We start from the raw sequence: 19,336 nt of genomic DNA, 5'->3' as shown, positions 1-19,336 counted from the left end.
ATGTTATCTCTATATCTATATCTATAAATACACTTAAAAAATATTTTTCATAATTTTATTATTATTACATTTTCTCTCTATTTCACTTACAAACATTTTCAAATAAACATTAAAAGTTATAAAGGTAAATAGTGTTAGCTTTCAAATTTTCTTATAAACAAAAGTTTCTTTATCTTTTCAACTCATAACCACTTTCAACTATTTATATAATATAGAAAACTCATTCACAATAATAGAATAATAATATGGAGGATATGTTGAGAATGCTCTAACCCTTCCACATGAAATATGATATGTGCACCCTAATGTTTACATTGTACACAACTAAATCATACAAGACAACATGAGTTTGGAGAAGATAATGTATTAATTCTTTAAATTTAAACTTCCGGTAGCGAATTCATTTTTATTAATTATAGTGATAAAACCACATAAGAAATGAAAAGGGACTTGTATTTTCGTTAATGCTTTACGTCGTTTTTTTTATCATACCCACCTTGTTTGATTGATATTATTTGTTGCTTTTTAAAATCTCATTTCCATCGGTTACCATGAAACCATTTTATATTATTTTTTAAGTTACCTTATTTTGCGAAATATTTATCATATTTTTATTTTGTCATTATTGTAACATTACAGGTCAATAGGAAATTGACAAGATTTTTGCATGAAAACAAGATTGCTATCTCACCGGTACCACCATCCAACTCAACGATTAACTTCTCGTCGGAAAGTTCTTTCGTGCCTACACCACCGTGGATGTTTGACAATGGGGCATCCCATCATATTCCATCCGACCACTCATCTTTATACATCTTATCAAAATATGGTGGCCCGACGAGATTGCTCTTGGAATTGGTAAAGGTCTTTCTATTTCTCACACCGGTCACACATATATTCCCAACTTCCTCTCGTTCGCTAAACTTATATAATGTTTATCTTGGTCTGTTGCTAAACTCTGCAGATCTAACAATGTTTCAGTTAATTTTTCCCATATCATATTTTATAAAGGATCTTCGAACGGGGGCGCTACTAATGCGGGGAATGAACGTCAATGATGCCTACCATGCGGCAATCAACTCCCTTCAACATCTATCTCAAGTCAATCTCATCAAATCAACCGGTTCAACTCTCACGACATCATAAACTTGGACATCCCCGATCAACGTTTTGAAACTTTTACTCATGAATTTGGGACTTGAATACAATAAAACGCGTAAAACTTTATTTCATTGTGATGTTTGCTCAATAAATAAATTAAAGTCATAAAATGCCTTTTGAAGAAAATTCCTTCAAAGTATCTAAGCCTTTAGACCTTGTTTACTCGGATGTTTAGGCCCAGTTCAAATATCAAATGATGGCTATACTTACTATGTCATATTGTTGATTTTTTATTCTAAATACACATGGCTAAACCCAATAAAACGCAAATTAGACATCTCCACCCTATTTCAAACATTCAAAATGTTGGTTGAAAAATATTGGTCTTATTTCTTATATACAAAAAAAAATGAAATATCTCGCTTCACCACTCCGCATCATACTTCAGAACAAAATGGTATTGCCAAGAGACGCCATAGGCACATTGTTAAAAACGGCTTATCCCTTCTTCATCACGCCCATTTACCACTTACATTTTGGTCTCATGTGTTTCAAACGGTCGTTCACTTCATCAATTGCCTCCCCATGAAAATTCTTGACTTCAAATCACCCTATGACCAACTTTACAATGCCACACCTACTAACACGAAATTACAACAATTTGGTTGTTTGTGTTTCCCATGGCTATGCCGTTATGCCACTTCTAAGTTACAACCAAAATCTATTAAATGCATTTTTCTTGGTTAATACACCTCCAAATCTACATACAAATGTTACGATCTCGTATATCATCGCCTCTATCACTCTTGACATATTATGATAGCCCTACCTCCTAGTGCCACTTATCCATTATCACCCAACGATCCATCCCCACTTGTTGATGCCACATCGTATCGTAAACTTGTTGGGTCCTTTCAATATTTAACACTTACCCCCCCGAACATTTCGTTGGATGTCAACAAACTAACTCAATTTATGTATGCTCACAAACAAGCTTATTGGAAAGTTGTAAAAAGGGTCCTCCATTATCTTAAAAGAACAATTCATCATGGTCTCTTTCTAAATCGTAAATTGTCACTAAATCTCTCGGCCTTTTCCAATTTTGATTGGAGTGGTGTAAATGATGTCGATCGGTCCACCACTTCCTTTGTGCTTTACCTTGATACTAACATTGTCTCATGGAAGTCTGTGAGACTAAAGACGGTCTCTCAGTCCTCAACAGAAGCCGAGTACAAAGCTTTGGCCAATGCCTTTGCGGAAATCGCATAGCTAAAGCATTTACTAAAAGAACTAGGTATGCATATCAATCATACACCAACATTATTTTGTGACAATAATGGAGCAACGTATGTGTGTGCAAATCTCTTTTATCACTCACGCATGAAGCATGTTGCACTTGATTATCACTTCGTACGAGAACAAGTATCGGCTCACCGCTTACAAGTCCTTCTCATCAGCTCACACGATCAACTTGAGGACATGCTCACCACACCGTTGTCAAGAGCACCATTTTTTCGTAACCGGCCCAAGATTGGCGTATATGATGGATCCTCCATCTTGCAGGGGTGAATGAATCGAGACATTAATGGATTATCAGTCAACACAATCATATGAATTAATACTCAAAATAAGTTATTCAAACCTTGAAACTGTTTCCTAATTTGTGTACACAAATCTCTACAGTAAATGATCTTATTTCCTTACTTTAAAAATGCCTATATATGGCGGTATTATGCGAAATGAATCATTAACAATCCACAACGTCATAACTCTTATAGAAAGTAGTTTTAATCGATGTTTGAGAGGTCGATCAGCTCTCCAAAGATTGACTTTTGAGTGGTAACTAACGTTGTTAATGATATTAGATCACTAATCAGATTAAGATTATAAAACTTACAATCCTAAATCCCAATTTGTAGTTAAGACACCCTGATCTTATCACTTGTTAAATGAGTAACTTGTTCTCTATGATAATGATGCAGGAGCATCTAGTCCATTAAATCATACCGACCCAAATGTTTAATGTTTGTTATAAATAGGGCTATTTCTCTTGTTTAGTCGGTTGTTTATAATACTAAAGGTTAGAATTTATTCACTAAATAATAAAACAATACTAAGACTTATGATAAATGATAAATGAGCAGACTTAGCAGTTGGCATTCTATATGATGTCTTCAATATGCAATTCAAGTTAATTGAAAATAAGGTCATGAGGTTTAATATAACTATATATTCAAGTTCAGATTACTCTAGTAAAATGACCCATTAGCTAATGTGTTGAATTAGCTTAGTAGCTCTTACAAAGTTTATACCAGTCATAATATTACCCAAAACTCCATGGCTGAACTTGGATAGCTAGCAGACATCATCCTAGATCATGTGGTCCATTGTATTGCTTATCGATGATATAAATTATTATTTAAACCTAAAATGAAATGCCATGCACTCGATTCATGAACTCAAAACTAAACTATAAACCCTATTAATATATCTCAAGTATGATGGGAAACTGATAGAAAATTGGATAAATAATATGAACACACAATAATATGAAAACGATTTCTTTTATTAATCTGAATGTGTTTGTGATGAATTACAATTGACCGGGGAGGGATATTTATACCCTCCGGTGACGGTTATTTCCGGCGACGGTTATTCCGACAGTTACTCCGGCAAGGGTCGCGACGTTTCATAAAACTTTGCATCGGTTCTATTTTACATATTTACATTTTCTAGACAAACTATCACCTAGTTACAATTTTGGCACTAAATATACTAGCGGTATTTTCTAACAGAGTTAACTAAGCTCTAATAAACTTAACGGGATCGATGATTAACTAACAGAAACAACGTATTGCATTCATTTTTATACTCTCTGGCAACCAAAAGGGATGACAATTTTAATATATATAGCAATACACACAAACATATACATATACATATACATATACATATACGTGTACGTGTATGTGTACGTGTACGTGTACGTGTACGTGTACGTGTACATGTACATATATATATATATGTGTGTGTGTGTGTGTGAGTAAAAGACTAACCATGTTAACATCATAATTGAACTTGATAAGTATGCCCTTCGAAAGAATGTAGTATGCTTCCTCTTTTGTCGGAAATATCACATCTGTTTGAGGTGTATTCATCATACCTTTGTTTGAATAATATATATATTGTTTATAGTCACTTGGCAATAGATTATTCCATTCTCTGTTTGATACAACTAAGAGATTCTTCACTTCTGATTTTTCGATTTCATGATTTACCTGAAGTCGCAAAACGTGTAAAATTTATAGCTTAAGGGAAAATTTTGCATATTCATGTTTAACTAAGATATAATCTCAAAAGTATAAAATTAAATAATACTAAAGTTTTTTGAACTTAATGTTTCTAGAGAAGTTTTGTTGTATATCTAGACAACCGTTTTGACCATTATCAATCCAACTTTGAAACTTTTTTGTTAACACAGTTGCCTAACCTCTATCCTGACGGCCATTTAAAATGGTGTGGTATTAGATGTCAGACAATGTGTATCGCCAAAAAAGGGTAGATATGTACTTCTGATTTTTTTCTTCTAAATCTTTCTAACATTTTATGTTCTCCTGACATTAAACATGGTACCTTTAGGTTTATTCTTTCAAATATATCACTATAGTGTAAAGGAAAGCCCATAAAATTCAGCTTTAATATAGAAAGTACATAAAATTCAGTTAATGATCACAAATATTCAAGTATACCTTCTGTATTGGTAGGAAGTGGATGCCTTCAAACAAGAGATAAGACCTAGAACCAAAAGGTCTGTCCAGCCTAAGAAAAGTAACTTCAAAATCAATAATTCTTTTGAAATTGGCCGTTTGGAAGAGTTCAAACATCCACCATCCACCGTCCTCCATCTTACTAGGTTATGAAATATATGATTTACTTTTGTTGTTTAGTGTGTATATCAAACTATATGCCGCATTATCCTCCAAACCAGGATAAGAATCAGGTTTGCATACTAGGTATGCTGCATATGAGACATCAGATGATAGAAACTGTGTTCTTATCTTGACTTGCATTTCTTGATTTGGTAAAAGAACCTTTGCTACTTTAGGGAACCTGAGCATGTTAGGAAACATACAACTATATCACTATTTCATAAATATATATATACACACTACCATTTTTTATAAAATGAATGAATTTGCTTATACAAAACTATTGAAAAGAATAATATTCTTTTATTTTTTTCTAAGTAGTTAATTAGTATGTATATTATCAAACTTATGGGATCATGACATAATATTTTGTGAAGTAAAGAGTGGAGAGATAATTACCGAGAATTAGGTTCACGGCGTATTGTACATCTATCACGATCTAGAGAGACAAACTTGATTGCTGATATCATTTCTTGAGTCTTTCCATCATCATTTATTGAAATCCACTATAAAATAATTATTATAAACAAATGATTAGTAAATCAATAAATACCAAATTTATCTTAATACAATATGAATCACAATGTTCCTCTAATGAACAAATCAAAAGATTCAGTTGAATAATAATGTAGAGATGATGATGCTTCTTGTAAGAAGTTACTTGCCAAAAGTTTTAGTAACTATAAAAATAAGGGAATGTACGCTACATATTGAACGATATATGTGTTGATCAGTTCTTCATGTAAGTAAGAAAACATTAATAAATATTAAACATATGAACCTGTTACAGCAGTGAGAGTAGTAACCGCAACAGAGAAGGATGTAGACGACATGGTTGTCAGCTTGGTCGAGTTCCCCTTTAGGATGTATAGTTAAGGATGATGTTAGGGTTCTTGAGAGGAACCCGGTTTAGGAGAGAGGAGGCACACAAAATTGTATATGTGTGAGATTAGGTTATGATGTTATTATTCTCTCTATATATATACATCCAAGGGGAAACCCATTATTAGTTAAATTATAGGTAATATGGCCCATCAACAATAACCAAACTAATATATAATAAGGTATAGTTAATATTCTGATCTATTATAATATAAATGATTATAATGGCCATATATAAATATATATTATTCTTACATTCTCCCACTTGGCCGAGTAATCATTTATTATGAGTATTAGATAAGAGTGATCTGGAGTTAACACTCATTTTAGCTATAAACTTAAACTGAAGTAGAGAAATACAGTCATTGAATTGAACATCAGCTCAAGACCCCCATTAATCTACTGCAGTCCTTATTTAAAACCTAAGTAGTTATGATCAAAATTTTCAAGTAAGCCCTTCAGAACGTTTGATTTGTATAATAATTTGTCTATATGTCATTATGCATGCAGAATATATTAAGAGACATTCAAATTCAAAATTGATGAGGAAAATTAATAGTTAATCATTTATACTACGTTATGCAGTTGTACTCGGTCATCAATAAACCCCACATGATTATAAGTGCTTTCATAATACTTATGGGTAACAGACCTTTAGTTATAGGATCTTTAAGCATATCATGAATGTATTCGATATGAAAATTTAGATTCCTTAATTCGTTCATAAACGAATAATTAATTTCATATCAAAATTTAATGCAGCACCTCTCAAACTGTTATTGTGTGAGAAAACATGGTATCTGAATTTATCCCAATAAGTTTTCAATATATAATTTATATGGAGTTTAATAAAACTTATGAGTCCACTAATAAATGTTCAACAACATTTATTGACAACAGCGTTGTAATTAATCAACATATTATGTCGTTATGATTTGGGTCATTATCAGTTCATTATAACTCCTCCATGAGATAGATTTTTCTACTGACATAAGAATATATCCCGAAAATTACATTTTCTTATCTCTGAATATGACAAAGTTTAGAGTAATCTACCGGTTTGAATTCTCACTTCTTCTTTTAAATTAAGTCTTTCGTTTCATTTAAAGATATCTCAGTACTCTTTTAGATGCTTCACATTAATCTAGACATATCTAGTGTGTTGCAATTTTGAGTAATATCTAAACGAGTATAGACTTGAACTTATATAAGGCTTCTACTTAAAGAAGCATAAGGAAATAATCTATGTGTTCCTATTACCCTCTAAAGTATAGCAGTATTATTTGTTACATATGTAAGGTATATCTCTGAGATCTATAATATCAAAGTGTGTGAACAATGCTTTGACTTATGTAACATATACTCACCTATATAAGGAAAAGTTTGTTTTAGTTGCTCCCACTCATCTTAAGGTAGGTACATTAATCCACTTGGTTTCTGATGAAAATAATTGTATAAAGATTTCATCACATTATGATGTCTACATTAACCCATACATGGATTTTATTGACTCACATATTAAGTGTTATTTGACCTTCAGTTTAGAACTTTCAGGTTATTTTATGAACATGTAAATATGTAAGTCAGTTGTTAGGGAAAGTTGTTTTAATGTTCATCTAATGTAGCTCTTAACTATTATAAGCTACCAGAACAATAATGATCCTTAAAGAAATCTTTTGTACTATAGGTAAGAAGATTCTTTGATAATTGGTTTATCCTTGAATATAACCTTTTACAATCAATCGTGCTTCTTACTGACTTAACGTTTCATATTGGAATTTAGTTTAGTTATGAACACTCTTAGGTGATTCAACCAAATATCAAAACGTTAGCCTGACTTATGGAGTCATTTATGATTGATGCTAATGGTTTAATTATAAGGGGTAGGATCATTAAACTTTCCAACATCCATTTCAACTTTAGTTAGAGAGGTTACATAATCATCAGTTTTAGTAGGTTTTAAAACCTAGATGGCCTCCTAAGTTGTTATTGGGTAATTTTAAAACTCTCAGCTTTACGGATTAGCTCTTAGTTAGGTTGCTATCATTTTCAGGATTCTAAGTGTGTAAAAGTTGGTGCAGTGTGGTGTACAAGAGGTGTAACTGGAGTTAAATTTGGAGTAAAATTTAATAACTCTATTTCCCCCTCCTCATGTACTTCTAACAAGTCATTATAAAGACTTTTACTGCTCCCACTGACCTTAGAAACCTTTAGGAAATTTACATGCTTATGTTCAATATTTAAAGACCAATAGATTCTAATAGAGAAACAAGTTAATAATATAAGTTGTAGTTTCTCTTAGTGAGGATTAGTTTAGTAAGAAATCTGAATTTGCCCACGTTTAAGCAACAATGAAACTTTTGTAGTGGTAGTGGTAGTGGTAGTTTCTAAAGAGATAAGTTTTGATGAAATAGTATTGTGATGGAGCAGTGTCTTATACAAGAGGTGTAATTGAGATAATATCAAGATTTCACTCCCCCACCTCTTGCAAATCTTGTAAGTTATGATTGAGACACTTAAGGCTCCCACTGATCTTTAATATCTCGAGAAAAACTACATAAGGAGTTTCAATGATGTACGTGATGTGGTAATTTCTCATATATATGTTAGACTTGATTTGAGTTCATTAACGTCCAGATGTCATAATAAACTCAGGGACATATTTAGAAGAAATCGTATTAGGCATATATGAATGGATCTCTTTAAAACCATGGACCATAGAAGTCAGATTAGATACAAGTAAATAGCCTTTTAAATGATAAAAGAATTATGTCTGAATATTCCATTTTGAATAAGTTCCACGAATGTCAGTAAATATAACTCATGGTGGACTCATACTTATTCCTTAAGCCAAGAAATGTTTAGGGAATCTAACACATGATTATAATCACTAAGAATAAGATTAGATGAAAAATCACCCTTATAAACCATGTCATGATTTCTCATGAAATTTGGTTTTAATGGATGGACTTTATAAGTCTCATTTGTATTTTGTTAAATTCTTATTTGCATGATAACAAAAGTCGTGAAAGTATGTAGTATCATCTAATTCTATTTTATAAATGTTTCAATTCAGATATTGATAACAAATAATATGAGAGTTTAAGGTAAGAGTGACTTTATGTTGGCTATGCAGACCTCATAACTGTCTTAATGTAGCTTAAGTATTGATACTAAATTCTGATTAATCTCCAGAATATTTAAGTTATCATAAAGCGTAATTAGAAGACAGTTTCATGGTTATAATAGCCTTAACATTTAAATTTTGTCACTAACACTCATGTTAGTTATTTGTTGATATCAGTAAAGAAACTTATAGAACTAGACTCAACCTATCATGTGCTAATTGGAATATTAGGATTAACATAAATAAATATCATTAATATTATACAACTATCAATTTTAGCCGGCTGTTCTTTTTAATTATGGATACTTGTTGCTTATGCATTATCTAATGGCACATTTTTGCAATGAGACTTCTCCTTAAAGAACTTAAAGCTGGAAGTAATACTTGTATTTTGTCTATGAACCTTAGAATTACCCTATTTTAGGTTTTAATGGTGTGAGTTGAATAACATCTTATTTCAGTACCAAACATTTTTTTCTTGTACATATGCTACTGATGAACATACTCGTTTTCCTTTTGTACTTATGAGTGTTATAGTTGATACTTAAGGCAACAAATTGTAATAATATAAAATTTTAGTATGTAATGCATTAGAAAAGTGTACTTATTTCCATGTGTGAGCCCTTAACTTTATGGGTCATGGTATTGTACATTATGATGTATTCAGTAATGCCATTTAACCTTATAGTTAGAACTTTTAAGGAGTGCATGAATCTTAGGAGTTATGTTGATTAGTCTTAGGAAAAACTAAATCTAGAATAACTCTAGTGATAGCATTTATTTATATAAGTTCTTAATTATCATTATCGTAAGAGACATTATAATTGACTCATTCTATTTGTTATGCTTCAGTTTTCAATGGAATGATTGTTTTCAGAAAGAGCAGTAGGATAGTCATATCATGTCTTAAGGGATAATTAAAACTGAGGAGAGCTAAATATTATTGGAACTCTTTATGATGTAAAACTTATATTATGCTTTAATATTAGAGTGGATGATTTGAATGAGATAGTTATTTATAAAAGAAAATTATAGTGAGTAATGCTATGAGGTATTAAAGTAAGATAGATTAAAGTTTATGATCATTAGATTAATGAATGATCATTAATGTGAGGATCATTATATTTTATTGAAGATGTGATATGTCTATTATTAACATCAAACTAATAGACAATAATTAAAAGTTCTACTTAAACAAAAAATAAATCACCTTTGGGCAGAATTAAAATTTATTTAAGTATGTGTGCAAAACAATTGTAACACATCACCTTTGGGCAGAAGTGAGACAATTATTTTAATTATGCACGAACTAATTTTGCTAGATTAAAATGTAGCACATCACCTTTGGGCAGAAGTGAGACATTTTGATCATGTTAGGCAAAACTAACAAAATCTTTAATTAGACTTGAAAGATAAGGTATATGTAACACATCACCTTTGGGCAGAAGTGATACATCAAATAATTCATTCAAGTTAAGCCTTTTTATGTTTTGTAAATTTTTATAAAATTTAAGTGTTTACAAAACATTTAATTAGTTAATAGTAAAAGAATGTTTAGGGGTAAAGATTTTTAAGTTTCCGGTAAAACCTTAGTTCTCGAGAATTTTAGGTTCCCGTGAATCTTCAGTTTCCGGCTTTTAGCGGGTTTTCAGTATTTGGGTGTTTACATGATTTTATGGAGTTTTCGGGAAAATGTTGATTCCGGTATTAGTGTGTTTTCGGGTTTATGGGTTATGACCCAAGCCCATAAACTCTTAGAACCCATAATCTGTTTTAAGTCCATAACATATTATTTTTTTAAATAACCCGTAAATTGGTTTAATTCCTTAACCCATGATCTTTATTAACTAAATAAATAATGATATATTTGGTTCAAATCTTTTTAGTGATTAACAATTATATTTGTTTCCTATTTTAAGAAGATTCAATTTAAGAAAATATTAAAACTACTAAGTTATCCAAAATTTGAAAAAATATTTCCCTAAATAATCATTAACAAATTTTAATCTAGATTTGAACCAACATACGTATAATTTTCGGTAATGTGATGAACACGAAGAACATCATCGAAAATTTTAACAATTAAACTTACAAAAAACCTGGAATCGAAATCTTTAAACATAAAATTAATAGATTTCGAAAATATTGGAGTTTACTAAATATGAATTTTAGCGATTTTAAACAGTTTCTTATATTGTTTTCGTAATAGAACATGAAAAGGAAACCGAAAAAATTAGGGTTATCAAGTTTTAGTCCATGTCTTCTAATTCAATTCCAGATTTGGGGAAAGCATAAAGAACTGATTAATCAACATCGCTATGATATCACATGTTGATAAGTTCTTCAGGTAAGTAATAGAAAACATGAATAAATATTAAACCTATGAACCTGTTACAGCAGTGAGAGTAGTAACCGCAACAGAGAAGGATGTAGACGACATAGTTGTCAGCTTGGTCAAGTTCCCCTTTAGGAAGTATAGTTAAGGATGGTGTTAGGGTTCTTGAGAGGAACCCGGTTTAGGAGAGAGGAGGCACACAAAATTGTATGTGTGTGGGATTAGGTTTATGATGTTATTATTCTCTCTCTATATATACACCCAAAGGGAAACCCTTTATTAGTTAAATTATAGGTAATATGACCCATCAACAATTACCAAACTAATATATAATAAGGTATAGTTAATATTTTGATCTATTATAATATAAATGATTATAATGGTCATATATAAATATATATTATTGTATATTATTCTTACAATATGTGCTGCGTGTTGGAAAATTTAGAAAATGTGAATGGAAATTAATTGTTGTAATAATAATATAAAACTCTTGGTTTGGTGAAACTCTTGAGTAAAGTGACTTTATGACAATTAATGAGTTTTTATTATTACATTAAGTCACTAATTAAGCGAGACACTTGTTTTCTCTCAACTCTTGAATATATTAGTTGGCTTTGTGCCTCATTTGAGAGATCTAGAGAAAAAAGTGTTCACTCAAAAATCCATATGGTTAGAGAGGAGTGCTCTCTACTTGATTCATTCATAACATTATTCTAGCATATTCATTTTCAAGAATACCGATATACTCGATGTAACCTCGGGCGCGTAGCCTTTCCCGACAATACATACTGCTTCGGCTGTTGTATCCTGGGAGACAGACGGACTCTTTAGTAGAGACCCGAAATCTGTTTTAAGGGAAGCGTATTGAATACGTGCCTCAACCAACACTCAATATATCTTATTATGTTCATGTATTGTTGCAGCCCATGGAGTTAGGTCAAGGATAAGAATATGCAGCCACACTAAGGAAAACTAAGACGAATGTGAAGATACTCAACGTGTGGAAGACTCGAGTCGAGAAGTTTATGGTGAAGTTCTCACCAAAAACATCGACACGAATCTATATTAATTGTTCTCTATATTAATTATATTTTTAGTTTTGTACACGGTATTCTACTACGATATTTCCCTTGTATAACGAGAGTATCGTTATACTTATTTTATTTTATCACTATAAATATTATTGTGACCCATGTCCTACAATCTTAAAACAGACTTCGTGAGATTGTTGCTACAATCTTAAAACCTTATTTATAAGGATTTTGGGTTCACAACATGGTTTGAAATAAAAATATTTTAGATATTATAATCTTATTTCTTTTGGGAAATTATGTGAGTAGTACAACTTGGTGTGTTTGGATTTTAGATATCATGATGCAATCTTAAATCTTATACCGTGTTACAAAACGTAATATTTGATTCAACCGTTTGTTTTAGAAAACGATTTGTGTAATCGCTTGTATTCTAACTGTAGTGTTAGAATCGATCTTGGAAAACCGTTAGGTTTTCATTAGTTTTGTTTAACGATTTTGCAATCGTTTATGTCTAACAATTGTGATAGAAATGGTTTTAAGTAAACCATTTGTTTCTTGTAAACGTTAGATATCTAACATGCGTGTAAGATACGATTTATTTATAACGTTTTGTGTAAACGTTAATTTTTTTAACGGGCGTGTTAGAAAATATTGTATGAGGCGTACATGTGTGTTTTGGTGAAATAGTGCACAAAAGATTCCACGTGTGTCTGTTCATATTTTTTTCTCTTTGAAAATTCACTAAGTGTGAATTGTAACATATGAATTATTATATGTTAACTCCTTTGGAAATTCACTAAGTGTGAATTGTAACATATGAATTAATATATGTTAATGATGTATTGACTCTTTGGAAATTCACTAAGTGTGAATTGTAACATATGAATTAATATATGTTAATGACGTATCAACTCATTTGGAAATTCACTAAGTGTGAATTGTAACATATGAATTAATATATGTTAATGACGTATTAACTCCTTCAAAATTCACTAAGTGTGAATTGTAACATATGAATTAATATGTGTTAATGACGTATTAACTCCTTGGAAATTCACAAGTGTGAATGGTAATGAGATAGTTAAATCCTTGGATATTCATCATCGAAAATTCACCGACTTAATTGAATTTAAGTAAATCTCAAGAGATTTACTATAATATGCTTACACTAGCGATGGACATATAGATGTTTCTACCATCATTCACTTTGTTTGAACTATGTGGAAGTTTTATCTTTCACATCGGGAGAGTATCCCAATAAATAATTTCAAGAAACAAAAATGAAATGCATAAATTGTTTTATGCAAATGTAAATACCAAGAGTTTGAGTGTTAATCCAATTGACTTTATCTCAACATAATAGTGATTGTAGATGAGTAACATAAATCATGATGAATGTATTCATCAAAATAATTTGGATTAAGACTTATGTTCAAAGTCCATATAAGTCAATGATGAAGCCTTGAAGATCATAGGAAAACAAGTTATGTTCCTTAAACTAATGATGAAGTTATGTATGCGCAATATACAATAACTCGTTAGACTTTCCTAAGTATTAAGGTTTGGGGGTTGTGAATAAGTCTCATAATTTTGTCTAAACAAAGGGTTGAGTGTTTCAAAGTGATATTGTAGTGGCTGTAAAGGATCAGAATGATGCATCTTCTGTTCACATGCTAAAGTATTGTAGTCTAAAGCATGCTAGACTAATACTTGTTAATTATGGTTCTTTATAAAGATTAATTAACGCGAAATTTGAAACATCAACAACACAAGAATGAATTTGTGTGTAGACAAATTTAATGAAATTTTCATTTAATCTAAGGAAATGATATAACTTGTGAGGATTACAAGAAGACCTCGAACTCTTTAAGTATGTTCTAGATGGTGATTTATTCTAGATCTGTGATGTTAACAACCTTATTGTAAGTCCCGAATCTGGATCACTACAATATGATATCAACCAACACACGTCAAATATGCGGAATCTAGTTAATGTGGTGATTCAAGAACAATGATAAACAGTATGAATATGACAAACACGTAATATGGTTTCAATGCATACGATTATATTATCAATCGTCAAATACATAAACCGATTCACACAGATCTTAAGCTCTCTAGATGGTGGCTCTCAAAGTGTTTAACCTCTCTTAATGTGAACTATCCCTTAAACCCTATACAATAATATCTATATATAGGGAAACCAAAACACTAGGCCCATATTAATCACAAGCCCACCGAGAACTCTTTAGAGTTCTCGGTTTACATAGCTAACCCGTAGCCCTGCCCAATAAACATATAACTAAGTATAAACCACCAAATATGGACCCAACAATCTCTCCCTTGGTTTGTAGCTTCGTTAGGGATTTCGGTATTACACCAAGGCAATTCTTCAACTCGTCTTTTTTTATATCACTTTAGTCTTGATCTTGTCATGGCCTTTTGATATGCGTCAGTCTAACCAAATTATGGCCCAACACTTATGACAAGTTTAGCTTACACTTTAGAAAGTGGTGGAAGCTAACACTAAGGCATGTGCTATGAACCACTGATACAAAGAGGTGGTCTTGTTCAAATCATAATTGTCGAGTTGTCTTCATAAGTAAAGTTAAACAAACTATATCAAAATGCAAGAAATTTGGGGGAAGCCATTTAAGAAAGTACTCTTTAGAAGTATGTAGAAATGGTAATTGATATGATTTATCAAATTTGTGTGGAAAGGAATAACCTTTCTATACCCCATTTGAAAGTTGGATGATGTTATCCAATAACACTTAAATGTGGGGGGTATCTTGCATTTGAACGTGGAAGGTTTACCAATAAGGATTATTATCTAAACATTTCAAACATGTGACCTCGTGGAGTACACAATGGTCATAACGATCTAATCTAGTTATTAGACTCGAATGCCAAATGGTTGCTAGATGTATGATATGGCATACTAGAGGCAATATTAACTTACAAGTTAATAACACGTCATAACAACTCATCTTAATTGCAATTATCTAGTATTGACTTGACAAAGTCATAGATAAAGGTTTTGGATCCAACAACCCAAGGGTTGATGAAAGATGGAGTTGTGGAATGAGACTAAAGCCCATGAAAAAAAAAGATATATGAAGGAAAACCTAACTTAGTTGACTGTAGATCCCAAGATCTAAGTTCAATAGGACAACCTAATTATATATCTAAGAGTGGTCACTGTGGAGGCATAGCCAATGTATAAGTTGACATATAAGCTAATATATATTTATATATATATATATATATATCCTCCAAAATTGTAAAGGAAGTTTAATTACTTCCTAGTCCATTCCTATAACAATAGTGGCATGTTGTGAGGCTAAGCATAATTTATGGTTAATGATTTATGTAAATCATCATAACCTCAATGCTTTTAATGATTTATAGATAATTACCTATGTGAAAGAGAAGTGAGGTCGCTTCGAATGAAAGTTTGGGGTGCGCAATTTTTCTAGAGCTTTCACAGAACCAAGCTAGTGTTCTAGGACCATGATGGACACGGAAATGAGGGGATGTTCTCGGCTAGGGAGAGTATTGTGTGAAGTGTATTGTCGTCTACACAAATGGGGGTTAGTTTAAGGACATCGCGTCTACTAACCGCTAGTAGACTAAGTATACTTCATAAAGGAAGGTTCAAAGCTAACACCTACCTATCCTGCAATACTCAACCGTCGAGGTTCCATTGGATATATTGTGTGTGTGTTGATCAATCTCCATTCATGTGGGGGATTGTTGGAAAATTTAGAAAATGTGAATGTAAATTAATTATTGTAATAATAATATAAAACTCTTGGTTTGGTGAAACTCTTGAGTAAAGTGACTTGATGACACTTAATGAGATTTTATTATTACATTAAGTCACTAATTAAGTGAGACACTTGTTTTCTCTTGAATATATTAGTTGGCTTTGTGCCTCATTTGAGAGATCTAGAGAAAAATGTGTTCACTCAAAAATCCATATGGTTAGAGAGGAGTACTCTCTACTTGATTCCTTTATCACATTATTCTAGCATATTCATTTTCAAGAATACTGATATGCCCGATGTAACCTCGGGCGCGTAGCCTTTCCCGGTAGTACATACTGCTTCGGTTGTTGTACCCTGGGAGACAGACAGACTCTTTAGTAGAGACCCGAAATCTATTTTAAGAGAAGCGTATTGAATACATGACTCAACCAACGCTCAGTATATATATTATTATGCTCATGTATTGTTGCAGCCAATGGAGTTGGGTCAAGGATAAGAATATCTAGCCACACCAAGGAAAACTAAGACGAATGTGAAGATACTCAACGTGTGGAAGACTCGAGTCGAGAAGTTTATGGTGAAGTTCTCACCAAAAACATCGACACGAATCTATATTAATTGTTCTCTATATTAATTTATTTTTAGTTTTGTACACGGTATTCTACTACAATATTTCCCTTGTATAACGATAGTATCGTTATACTTATTTTATTTTATCACTTTAAATGTTATTGTGACCCATGTCCTACACTGCCCTCTTTGATATATATCAAAATGTGGAACAAAAAGATTCACTTGAACAAATGCGTGGGCAAGATGATGCTTCTAGTAAGAAGTTCCGTGATATATAGAAGTTTCATTTACTATGTAACGATTGGGTCAACATTAAATGAAAATGGAGCTTATCTCTATATATGTCATGCAAGTATCTAACAATTTGCTTGCATCACGGAGAGACTTTGAGCGCATAGTTTACCAAAGCATATATAACATATTTAACACGGAGAGCTTAGTTCGACTCCGAACCACTGCCTAATCATTCATTATAATAGACTCAAACTCGACACTCAAATACCCACACCCAAGACTTATATTTATAATAATTAATTACCATAATAAACTAATAAACTAAACGTTTAAATTCAAACTCTAACCGACTTTCTCTTGATCTCTTATTCTCTAAATTTGTTCTCTTTATCACACATGAACTCATTCAGGACCAGCTCCTAAGAATAAGTTTGTTTCTACTGCGAAAATGTATCATACACATGCAGTGCTATATTTTGTAAGCTAGAGGAACATGATATATATATATGCTTATATATGCTTCTAAATATATGGAAAATCATTTCCATACCTGATTTAGTTTATCTTTTTTAACGGCTAAAATACTCCAAACACCCGAACCCCCTACCATTTTTGGCTAGAGATACCACAAATTAATCACTAATGCCACATGAGGTTCTAGTGTTGAATGCAATACATCTATGAATTCAAATTTTATGATAATTAATTAATTCGACGTTATGTATACGTATAAAAAATACTATGCTATTGCAACATAGTAAACAACTTTCTAAATTAAAAAGTTAAATACACCAATGTTAGTTTCTGATAATAAATAAATAACTAAATAAGAGAAAGAAAGTTGTCCTTTTGTAACAAAAAGTACACGATTCTTTTTAGGAGTGACAACAAAGCCTACAAAAGGTTCTTGTCTAATCAATGTTTTTTAAGGTTAATTATCCTTTGAACGACGCGTTTCTTGATTAATAAATATTTTATTGTTGTCAAAGTTATCCTTTTAAAGACGAGTTTAATTTATTATTATAAGATTATTATATCAATGAGAGTGAAAGATTATTATATCTTAATGTGTAATGTTTTTCTAGGTTGTATGAGTGCATGTCCACATGGGCTTTTATCATAACTAGAGGACGAAAACTAAATATATAAAAGGAAAATAACTTACCACATTGTCATTATCGACTAAGATTCCCCTGGAGAGATGTGAACAAATTTGATCGCCGGCAATGTATAAAAGAGGAGTATCTGGCAAGTCATATATGGCTTTCATGACTTCATAGTCTATCCGTGATTCACCAATCTCATGGAAATAAATGTCAACTCGTTTAGTAATCTAAACACTGAATACCATACTTAAACTTAAAAAAAGAAAAAGAAAACTCTAGCAATACTATACTCAAGTTAAAACGAACAAATTAGATGGTTGTGTTTATTATGTAATTTTTGTAATACTATTAACGTAAGAAAAAGTAATGACCATTTTAAAATCATTGGTAAAGTAGGTTTAACAATAAAATTAAAAGAATTTTAGGACTAAAGATTGGGGTCAAAATTGTAAGTAGTTTTTAAATAGCCAATGGGCTAGAGGTGGAGTAGTAAGGGAGAGACGTGGTGTTTCATATGACCCAAGTTCGATCCTACCTCTAGTATTTAGTTTCAGAGGCATCATGGATGATGATGTGAGACTAGTCGAGTAGGTGACTTTCACTAGTAAGATCCTTGAACTAAACGAGGTTTTATCTCACTGAGTCACCGTACTGTCGTGCCTTTAGGCGGGTGTTCACGAGCATTGACCTTAGGTGAGGATTTTTCTAGGATGTCCTAATATGATAAATTTAGCTAGTAGCCAATTTGGAGGATTTGTTAATCGTTAAAAAAATAAAAAAGGTAGTTTTTAAATAACTAAAACATGGGTAAAGATGTTGAGACAAGATTGTAACTAAAGACAAAAAACTAGTAACTATTAATTAGATCCATTAAGCCCTTTATAATAAGCATTAATAGTTGTATTAGAGCATTTCCATCTAACTCCCTATCCTTAAATCCAAAATTGCACTAAAACATACTATATTGTTTCTCTCCTTTTCAATCAAATAATATTTTTTTATACCTTACCATTATCATTTCTCTTTCCTTCACTCACAACCATTTTTAAAATTTATTAAAAAATTATAGGGGGTGAATAGTAACTTTTCAAATATACAGAAAAATAACCACGTTTTCTAAAATATAAAAACTTTTCACTCACAACACACTAAATCACTCTCTAAGTTATAAAAACACTCCCTCACATAATATGAAAGATTGGATGAGAATGCTCTTAGTTAATACTTAATAATATACTAAGA

General features: G+C 31.6%; 1 protein-coding gene across 1 annotated transcript in view; it reads right to left on the bottom strand.

Annotated features, from left to right (window-relative positions):
* LOC143535891 (putative F-box protein PP2-B2) overlaps positions 1–18,412 on the bottom strand; it is a 31,827-nt gene extending 13,415 nt beyond the window's left edge. Inside the window, exons 1-4 of the mRNA XM_077030016.1 lie at positions 18,154–18,412; positions 5,430–5,536; positions 4,851–5,211; positions 4,158–4,379 (exon numbers count right to left, since the gene is read on the bottom strand). Of these exons, the coding sequence (XP_076886131.1) occupies positions 4,158–4,379; positions 4,851–5,006 (378 nt within the window). The 5' untranslated portion in view covers positions 5,007–5,211; positions 5,430–5,536; positions 18,154–18,412. The remainder of the gene's footprint in view (positions 1–4,157; positions 4,380–4,850; positions 5,212–5,429; positions 5,537–18,153) is intronic.
* Between the last annotated feature and the right edge of the window lie 924 nt (positions 18,413–19,336).

Source organism: Bidens hawaiensis, unplaced genomic scaffold, assembly GCF_021521415.1.
Source record: "Bidens hawaiensis isolate Kalapana, Puna unplaced genomic scaffold, B.hawaiensis_p1.1 tig00010699_1, whole genome shotgun sequence".
In the NCBI taxonomy this organism is placed as follows: Eukaryota; Viridiplantae; Streptophyta; class Magnoliopsida; order Asterales; family Asteraceae; genus Bidens; species Bidens hawaiensis.
This window is presented reverse-complemented; position numbering and strand designations above follow the sequence as displayed.